Here is an 11,166-nt window from a genome sequence, read left to right on the forward strand (position 1 = left end):
TGGAAACTAATCATGAAAAATAGATATTTATGTGTTTTACCCATGTGGGGGCCTATATGTGATGTAATTATCTAAATTGAATTATTATGTGGTATGTGTGAGCATGTGGGGTCCTATGTGATATTGATAGCCTTGGATACATGTGAATAATTGTACTATGTAGTTAAAATGCTTAATGTGGTACCATTGGTATATTGTGATTATATTCATACTTTATTGACATATGAAACATGTGAAAATTCATGGATGAAGTGAAAAATAATGAGTGGATATTGGCTCATGTGGTTGTGAAAATGTATCACTGTGGTTGGTTGTGAAAATACTCATTGTTATTGGTTGTGTGCATTACATCTTCATATTATACTCATTCATGAAACATTGATACCACCATGGCAACATCTGAGAAATATTGGCAACGCCTTTTTAAAAGATATTGTAACACCTTATAAAACCCTTTCTAAGGAATGTACTAGAAAAGAGATATGAGATATGTGGATTATATATGGGTTGACGAGCCCCCTATGGTTCCTGCCTTGGGGGGCTTTCCTCCGTAGGTGTATAAGAGGATTGTGCAACGATCCCAGAGGTTGTGCGACGACCTCGTGCATCATCATCATCATCATATACATTGCACTTACTTTATCGTGTTATGCTATTTTGTATTGGCATATTGACTTGTCATCTATGTATTTATCGTATCTTCTTTTACTTGTATTTGATGATATTGTATATGCATGTTCCCCTTGTTCTTTTTATATGTGATATAACACATACTTTTGTTCTATCTTGGTGTGATGTTGCAATATATGTGAGATATACTATAACTGTTAGTGCAAGTGGTGTGGGATACCGTTGTGGGACAGTTTCTGATTGCAGGTACGTGCCCTTAGTGTATATTTTGTATGCTTTATTTACTACTTTTCTTGGTCGGCCTATGATACCTACTGAGTACAAGTGCATCGTACTCATGCCTACTGTGCCCTTTCAGTGCAGGTCCTAGATCGAGTGCGCCTCAACTTTATTGACTCGGGATATTGTTCGAACTTCTAAGGTAGCGATTAGACATTCATGCATTCGAAGTTCACCTCTATCTTTCTATAGTAGTTATGTCTTTATTAGTATTCGAAGACAGTTATTATTCTTTGTGGTTATTTTTTTCTGATGTATTTGACTCTTGGATTGTATTAGCAGTTCTTACACTATTGACACCTGGTTTTAGGCATGATTGGTATTTTAGATAAGTTCTTTCAACATTGTTATGATTACTTATATGGTTCGGCTTCGTTTAAGAAGCCTTACCTTGGAATATTTCTGTCTTTTCCTCTTTTCGTATCAGTTTGGGTGATAAGCTTACTTGTCAAGGTACACCGCGACAAGTGATATCATGACGCTCGTTGGGTCATGACAAATTGGTATCAGAGCAGCCAGGTTTTATTGGTCTCAATAGTGTAAGAATGTGATGTCTAATAGAGTCTCGTGGATCAATATGTAGGCGTTCATATGTATCTTCGAGAGGCTATAGGATATCTTTAGGAAACTTCACTTATTTTATTCTTTGTCATACGAAGTTCTTTCATACCTTGTGTTCTGAGTTATATTTCACTCTTTTTTGCGCAGATGGTGTGGCTTATACTACATATCAGTTGAGAGATGCTGTGAGAAATTAGTGGATATTATTTTTCGATTGTAGGATTATTGATGCTCCTGAGTTATCATGGGATCAGTTTGTTAATGCCTTTCTGGAGAGATTTGGGCCTTTCAGTTTGAGAGATCGTATGTGTGACAAGTTTGATCATTTAGAGCAGGGCTCCAATTATGCACAATTCTTCACGATTTTGATCCTGAAAGTACTAATCATATCCATTAGGCATAAAACGGAATAAAAGCTGAATTATACTTAAGAATTCATACAAAAGTTCTTAAACTAAGTTCAAATCTGGGTGCATATTGGTGCTTTAAGCATATAAATATGCCCAAGATCACCACCCCACACTTAAAATATTGTTCATCCTCGAATACATGAATTCAAAAACATAATTCCTTCCTCTTTTCATCACAATCTCAAAGTTATGTGGCCATGAGCACTTACACTTTGCAATAACGAATTCTTACATCATCTTATCAAAACAATTTTGAGCTCAAAAACCATTTTAATACAAATTCTTCTCTCTTCAATAATCAATTTCTAACATATTGGCAAACTCAATTAAAGAAACACAATAAGTAATCTGGCTTTTATCCGCCTGCGTCCTCACTATAGGAAACTTCCCCATATTCACTCACAATGGTAACTATGCAACAATAGGAGAGTATCAAATCAAATCACTCATTCTCAATCAAAGAATTCATAGATGCTAGTGAACGAACCATAAGCTTGCCCTTAGTGTTCTACTCCATTAATAGTCAGATATTTGGGTGAATGATCAACTAGGTCTTTTCTGGGTTGTAATAAAGGCTTAGGGACAGGTGGGTACTATTTACAGGAATAATGACTATGGCTACCAAGCGTTTAATTACAAGATCTATCAATTCACTCTAACACCAATTTATCCTTCTATTTCTCCCCATATTTTCATTTGTCAACACCTTTTTCAGATAGTTTATTTTCTCACACTAGGCTGGGAGTAGTAACCTTTTCTTCAATATTCTTGTTACGCACCCCTATTATAGCCATCCTTAACTTAAGCTTAAAGGCCTTCATTAAGGTGAACATTATCCAACTGGACCAGGGCCAAAACAGGTTCATTGTAACATTTCTATTTACTAACTCCTAATTAACCCAGCATCATCAAACATCAATAACCTCTATTTTGGGGGCATCAACATATTAGCCTTCTTTTCTTATTTTCACTCTTAATCTTCTCTTAGCCTTATATTAAAAATGCTCAAGAGCTTATTTGGATCAAATTACGATTCAGCAAAGAAGGGGTAAGGTTTCATAATAGTCTACCAAAGAAAAAGGCTCAAGGCTCAACGGGGCTGACTAAGATTATGCACCAAGAGAGGGTTTTTAAAGTTAAAAACAAGGCTGTCAAAGAATTGCCTACATCACTTCCTGCACCCAACACCCTTTATTTCACTTTGTAAACACACCGGGCAAGTTCTAGTCATTTCTATTCATTTAGAATACATACTAATCCTCACACTCATAGTGCATGTACGGAATCAGCCAAAAGTTCCCAATCATGTTCTTTATTGAATTCAGAATTAAGCCAATACATCAAATTTCATTTATCGATATTGAATCCTCAGCACTTGAAATAAAAACACTCTTATGCTAAAATTAGTTTCAATTATTGCAAAAATGGCCCATTTTACACACTCCTCTAAGATAGTGATTAGGTTCTCCTAAATTTCTTTACTTTGTATGACCATTCCCCTTAAGACGGTTATCATCCATCTATCATAGGGGATGACAACTAACTATGACTGTTTATTCCTAATTACCAAATAGGGTACAAACAAACGTAACTATTTGAAACTGAACTTTCCAATGAGGGCAAAGATAACAATAACAGAACAGTTTAAACTGAAGTAACATGCGATAAATGCTAAAGAGGGAAAATTGAAATCCACAAAATCAAAGTTACTAACTATTACAGACCAATGTTCTGAATAGATAATACTTCAAACCAACACAGCAAAACAGAAAAATAACATTATTCAATCGAATAAAAAAATAAAAATGCAAGAGAATACGAACCCAACACTCCATACTTAAAATAAAGCACTGTCCTAGTGCTTCCAATTAAGCTTATGGTAGGGTGGCAGTATACTTCCTGATCAATCAAATGGGACTATAGCAGACATGTCCTCAGCAGCCACATCCCCATCATCGCCATCATCGTCAGCTTCATCATCATCAGATTGCTCCTCTTCATCGGACTCCATGTCGGAATCCCTATACCTGTGTTCTTAATCTGTGGGTATATCATCATCAATAGGCTCCACAAAAGCTGGTCCAATCCTCAACATGGTCCTAGCATGATGGCCAAGTGAATAATCGAGCTCTACAGCGTGGAGCTCCTCTGGTGTAGCAGGTCTACCTCCAGTCCGCGACATCATCATCATGAGACTGTACAGCCTACCCAGCACCTCATTAATTCATGTTTGTCGCTCCATCATAGTCAAAATTGGGCCAGATGCCCCAGATGTGCTTCGAGCAGTAGTGATGTCTATAGGATGAGTGATCTCTTCAGGTTTATAGTCAAGCTCCTCTTCATCCACCCTATGCCTTTTTAAAAATCTAGTCAACAAACCACCAAATCCAAAGCTACGACCCACCTGGGTACGTGCTTTTTTCATAGCAGAAAAAATTACACTTCCCATATTAATTTCCACATCAGCACACATGAGGGCATAAATCAAACATACCCTATCCCGAGTCACCTCAGTCATATGCTTGCCTTGTATCAATCATGAATACACTATACGACCCCACATTTATGCTTTTTTGTTCATCTGAGAGTAGGGGAAAGAACAATGCAAACCTGTAACTTGATGCCTCATCCAATGGGCTGAAGATCGCTGGCCACACAACAAATGCCTGATGTGTGCATAAGGAGGAAAAATAATAAATTGACGCAAGATATTTAGATTTGTTTCTGGGATACCCAATAACTCGTTAATATCAGCAGCTATGAATCTAATCACCTTCCCTCGAACCTTCAATAAATGTTCAGAATGGCTGGGGTCCCAATTGGCATAAAATTCTCTCACCAAGTGCAAATTGCACTCAGTTGGCTGATGAAAAATCAAATTCATATTCAGTGCCTCGATTCTCTGTACCATAGATGGATACTCTCTTAGCAAGCTAGCCTAATTGATATAGATATCTAGAATATACTTAGCATTAGTATACATAGTATACCACTGTTTGTTATCCCTTCGTACAGCCTTGAAGATAAATTTTTGAACTTTCCCCCGTCGAAGTAGAGGGGACCTAGGCATTCTAGTTAATTTCCCTTCAGACGGTCTGCTTCTCTTCCTCGCAGGAGCAGAAGGTCCTGCCTTTTCCTTTTCCTTGTTAGATTATGATTCCATTATGCCTGCGCTTAAGAAAATCGAACCAACAAACAAGAATATGAAACTGAAGATTAGATAATCTCTATGTGCATTATAGGTGCCTTTGCACCCCACACTTAGTTGTTGGCCAAACACCTACATTCACAACCAAGGTACTTAGACTTCCCTTTTTATAGGCCTTAATATCACAGATATAGATAGCACATTCAAGGTACTCAGTCCCATTATTCCTCGCTATTTCCTCAGCACAAAACATCATGTTACATTCTACTAACTTAACTAATATCAGACAATAAGGGTATATACATAGTGGAATGAAATCACCCCATAAATTCCTACATGGTTTCACCTGATACCTTCCCATCCTCTCAACTAGCATGAAAAACATTTACCCCTTAATCCCAACTACAGGTACCAGTCAATTTTGCTCTCAGTAATTCAAAGTAATGATAAGTAGGCTAAGACATCACAAATTTGACAAAGTATCAAAGGCAATGCAAATATGGACAAGTATTAGGAAAGGGAAATCAAAATTATGCATAATAACACTAAGAATACTCACAAAATATAACAAGAAGGATAATAAATTAACAAATAAAAATAAACATACCTCAACTATTGAGAGAAGAATGAGAAAAAGTGAAAAAGTTTTGAAGTTTTTTTAAGAGAGAGAGTAAGAGGGCGGTTCATATGGTAAACAAAATGGTTTAGGGTTGGGAAAGTTGTATTTATAGAGGGATGGGTCGGGTTAGGGTAATTAAATTTTTATGTCCAAGTTAAGCCCTCTCCGTGATGCAATAGGATCGCGAAAACCTACTGGATAAAGCCAATTGCCATTTAACTTCCCACCGCGATGTGCTAAAATTTGCGTCCACATACTGTAAATTGACAATTTTCAATTGCCCAAGTTTTGTGCCGCGCTGGGAATCACGCCTATCCACTGGAATTTGACAATTCTCAATTTACCTTTTTTTGCGTCGCGGTGAAATTCGCATACCCTTAATGGAATTTGACAATTATCAAATTCCCAGTTCTGCGTCGTTGTTCATCAAACTCAGATTCCTTATGCAATTTTTCACCCTTTTCTTACCTGAGTAAATCCCCACTTACACAAATCATTTTGCAAACTTGATTGCTTTCCTCAATTGTGGTAATCTCCTCATTTTCTTTGAAATTCCCTGCAATCTCAAACAAAAACAAGAAAAATTTTAAGTAAAAATGGGTTGCCTCCCACTCAGCACCTTAGTTTTGGTCGTGGCACGACTCATTTTTCTGTATTTTTTTTTCTTTTTTATTTTACAAGCTAAAAATTAAACTACCTATTACAATATATGTGTGGTTTGCCTCCCACATAGCGCCTTATTTTACGTCGTGGCATGACTCAGCTCATTATCACTCATCAACAAAAATGTTAGATTCCTTGTGCTTGTCCAGATGATCCACCCAATAATTCTTTACACGCTGTCCATTCACAAGGAACTTCTCCATATTCTCTTTATTCCATAACTCCACAGCTCCATGGGGTGTCATGCACACCACTTCAAAAGGTCCAGACCATTTCGATCATAATTTATCTAGAAACAACTTAAGCTGTGAATTAAACAACAATACAAGTTGTTCGGGTTCAAATTCCCTAACTTGAATGTGCTTGTCATGCCATCGTTTGGGCTTCTCCTTGTAAAGCTTGGCATTTTCATATGCGTGGAGTTTAAACTCATCAAGCCCATTTAGTTGCAATAACCTTCTTTCTCCCATGGCAGTCATCTCAAAATTCAGTTTTTTTACAGCCCAATATGCTTGGTGTTCCAACTCTACAAGAAGATGACAAGCCTTAGCATACATTAAGCGATATGGAGATGTCTCAATAGGCGTTTTGTACGCTGTTCGATATGCCCATAGTGCATCATCCAGCTTTTCCGCCCAATTCCTTCTCTGCCCATTCATGGTCTTCTAAAGTATTTCTTTAATCTCCCAATTGGATTCCTCAACTTATCCACTCATTTGAGGATGGCATGCAGTGGCCACCTTGTGCCGAACACCATATATGGCAAGAAGATTCTTGAACCAATTGTTGATAAAGTGCATATCTCCATCACTAATTATTGCTCTTGGTGTACCAAATCTAGAAAATATATTCTTCTTTAAAAACTTCAGCACCACTCTTGTATCATTAGTCAGACTCGCCATAGCTTCCACCCATTTAGAGACATAGTCCACTGCAACAAGAATGTACAAATTACCTTTCGAAGGTGGGAAGAGGCCCATGAAATCAATCCCCCAAACATCAAAGACTTCTACTTCTAAAATATTATTCAGGGGCATCTAATGATGCCTGGTTATAGTACCCAACCTTTGTCATTGATCACAACTCTTTACAAATACCACTACATCTTTAAACAGAGTCAGCCAGAAAAAACCTGATTGCAACACTTTTCTCGCAGTCCTTTCACCCCCATGATGTCCACCATATTGAGATAAGTGGCAATCTTATAACACCTTTAAAAATTCAGCCTCTGGGATACACCTATGAATCACTCCATCTGGACCCTGCTTGAAAAAGGTACGATTCATCCAAAATGTAAGCACGAGAATCATGAAGTAATTTCTTCCTTTGTTGTGAGGTGATTTTGGGAGGATATACCCCACAAACTATCAGGTTTACAATGTCAGCATACTATGGAAACTCCACTGTGTTTAATAACAACAACTTCTTATTAGGAAAGTCTTCCTTAATACTCTGAAAGTCATCCACAATATGGTCTCTATTTTCCAGCCGTGACATATGATCAGTAACCTGATTTTCAGCTCCCTTTCTATCATGCACCTCAAGATCAAATTCTTGAAGTAGCATAATCCACCTAATTAATCGTGGCTTTACATCCTTTTTGTTCACAAGATACTTAATGGCAGCATGGTCTGTATGAACAATGACCTTGGTACCAATTAAGTAAGATCAAAATTTATCGAATGCATATACCACAACCAACATCTCTTTCTCTGTAACTGTGTAGTTAACTTGAGCATCATTCAGTACCTTGGAAGCATAGTAGATTGATAGAAATACCTTGTCTTTTCTCTGCCCTAACACTGCTCCCACTATAATATCACTAGCATCACATATTAACTCAAAAGGTAATTCCCAATCTGGTGCGATCAAAATAGATGCTTCCGTCAACTTCTTCTTGAGCTTTTCAAAAGCTTTATGGCAATCATCTCCAAACTCAAACTTGGCTTCTTTATCTAAAAATTTTCACATGGGACTTGTAATCTTTGAGAAATCTTGAATGAATCATCTATAGAACCCAGCATGTCCCAAGAAACTTCGCAAGCCTTTAACTGTAACTGGATGAGACAACTTTTCAATTACTTCAACCTTTGCTTTGTCAATTTCCAGCCCTTTGTATAACACTTTATGGCCTAAAAAAATTCCTTCCTTAACCATAAAATGACATTTTTCCCAATTCAACACCAAGTTTGTTTCTTTACCGAGCTAGAACTTTGTTGAGATTTTGCAAACATTTTTCAAATGAATTCCCATACACGGAGAAATCATCCATGAATACCTCCACAAATTCCTCCACCATGTCCGAGAATATCGCCATCATACATCTTTGAAATGAAGCAGGTGAATTACATAATCTAAAGGGCATGCGTATGAAAGCATATATACCGTATGGACACGTGAATGTCGTTTTTTCTTAGTCTTCCAGTGCTATGCTTATCTGATTATAGCTAGAGTACCCATCCAAAAAACAATAATACTCCTGCCCTGCCAATCTATCCAGCATTTGGTCAATGAAGGAAATTGGATAATCTAACTCGTTATCATCATTCGTTATCTAAATTCCTCCGGTAACTGTACGTGAGGGAACTAACTCGTTATCATCATTTGTCACCACAGTCATTCCTCCCTTCTTTGGTACACAATACACTGGACTCACCCATTTGCTATCAGAAATTGGGTAGACAATACCACTGTCTAACCACTTGATCATCTCTTTCCAGACCACCTCCTTCATAACAGGATTCAACCTCCTTTATTGCTGCACTTTAGGTCTTCACCCCTCTTCCATGTAAATATTATGCATGCAAAATGCTGGATTGATTTCTAAAATGTTAGACAACTGCTAACCAATCGTTTTCCTTCTCCTTTTGAGAACTGTTACAGCTTTCTTTACCTTAAGCTCCAAGTTAGGAGCTTCTTCAACTGAAGGCCTAGATGGTGGACCAATTATTCTATTTAATAGCTTGATCAATATTCTATTTGTCTCAATTTCAGCCAAATTCATGCTCTGAACCAGTTCCAATGCTTCTGAATCCCCATGCAGATCATAATCCATCAAGGCTCGCTCTAATGGATTATCAGACAAGAGCGTCTGCCAATCCAAAGTAAAATCAATAATCAAAATTGATGACAACTCCTCATATATGACTGGTAATTTCAATGCTCTGTACACATCAAAAACCTCTACTTTATCATATGCTCGCATTGTCATTTTTTCAGCTGCCACATCAATGACTGACTGCCCTATTGCTAAAAAGGGTCGTCCCAAAATAAATAAAACAACTTGATCGGCCTCAAAGTCAAGAATCACAAAATCCACAGGAAAGATTAAAGATCCCACTTGCACCAGTACATCTTCAATAACACCATCTAGTCTAGCAAGTGACCTATCTGCCAATTGCAACACAATAGTCGTGGGTTTGGGGATTCCAAGACCCATCTTTCGGTACCATGATGTGGGCATGAGATTTATGCAAGCCCCCATATCACACAAGCCACGTACACAAATAGTTTGACCAAGGATAATCTGCAATGTGAAACTCCCCGGATCCTTTAATTTTGTGGGTAGTTTATTTTGAATTTTAGATGTGCATTCTTGAGTAAGTGCAGCTGTAGCATATTAAGTCAACCGATTCTTATTGGCAAAAATGTCCTTTAAGTATTTCGCATATTTTGGCACACTTTGTAGAATGTCAACAAGAGGGAAATTTACTTGAACTTGTTTCAAAAGATCTAGAAACTTCTTAAAACTTGCTTTCTCTTGATGCTTTCTTGCCCTTTGAGGAAAGGACAAGGGGATAGTCTTCTTCTCTACATGAATCTCTTCACTATCCTCTTTTTCTTTTTCTTTTACTTATGCCTTTTCTTGCAAACTATCATCAGTAACCACGGGATTATCCTGCTCCTTTATCATCTCCTTAGTTTGCAACCCACTCCTCATTGTAATCACATTCACTTGTTTAGGATTAGCCTCAGTGTCGCTAGGAAATGCTTATTTTGGCCTTGTATTTTGTGATCCTGTGATTTAACCTAACTGTAACTCTAAATTTCTTGTAAGTAATTATTGAATCTTAACTCAGCTGCAAACTGTTCCTGTTGAGCCTTCATGTCCATTGCAAACTGTGCGTGTTGAGCCATCAACTGCTTAAGCATCTCCTTTATATTACTATTCGAAGCATTCGCCAGATTATTCTGAACTGGCTGTGGATTTGGTTGCACTGGTCCCTTATATTGATTTGAATTTTTTGCCTGATTTCCTCCCCATGAGAAATAAGGGTGGTTCCTCCAATTTGGATTATATTAATTGCTAAAATTCTGTTAACCCTGACGATTTGCATTCCCCACATAGTTGACTAAATCTGGATTAACAGAACATGTATTTGCTTTATGCTCACTCCTTCCACAAACTTCACACCATGTATATACCTGTTGAACTATATTTGATGTAGCTGCTGGCTAAGTTGTACCCAACTTTAAGTTGTTAAGCTGAGTAGTCATATGGTTCTGCATTGCTGCAATCTATGCTTGTAAGGCAGTGAACTGATCAACCACCTAAACCCTGCAACTTTCTTGGGAGCATTCTTTGAGTCTGCATACCAATCAGAATTTTGTTGTGCAATTCGATTCAACAAGGTATACAATTCTTCATATCTTTTCTCTAAAGCTTGACCCCTTGCTGCTGAATCCAAGAAAATCTTTGTATTAGACTCAAGGCCTTTTATAAATGTATGCACCAAAACATCATTCGATTGATGGTGATAAGGACAACTTTTGAGCATTCCCTTAAATCTCTCCTAAGCTTGGTAGATATTTTCTCCATCTTTCTATCTGAAACTTAATATCTCACTCCTTAATCG

General features: G+C 37.5%; 1 protein-coding gene and 1 non-coding gene across 2 annotated transcripts; one reads left to right on the plus strand and one right to left on the minus strand.

The window, feature by feature from the left end:
• Window positions 1-6,140: 6,140 nt before the first annotated feature.
• LOC107868768 lies at window positions 6,141-6,969 on the minus strand. The gene is made up of 2 exons (XM_016715415.2): window positions 6,637-6,969; window positions 6,141-6,203 (listed from the first exon to the last, which is right to left on the minus strand). Exons 1-2 carry the CDS (start codon window positions 6,967-6,969, stop codon window positions 6,141-6,143), a joined length of 396 nt encoding a protein of 131 aa, XP_016570901.2.
• A 4,090-nt stretch (window positions 6,970-11,059) lies between these two features.
• LOC124898213 lies at window positions 11,060-11,166 on the plus strand. The gene has a single exon (XR_007055189.1). It is a non-coding gene; the product is annotated as a small nucleolar RNA R71 (small nucleolar RNA).

Source organism: Capsicum annuum, chromosome 4, assembly GCF_002878395.1.
Source record: "Capsicum annuum cultivar UCD-10X-F1 chromosome 4, UCD10Xv1.1, whole genome shotgun sequence".
Lineage (NCBI taxonomy): Eukaryota > Viridiplantae > Streptophyta > Magnoliopsida > Solanales > Solanaceae > Capsicum > Capsicum annuum.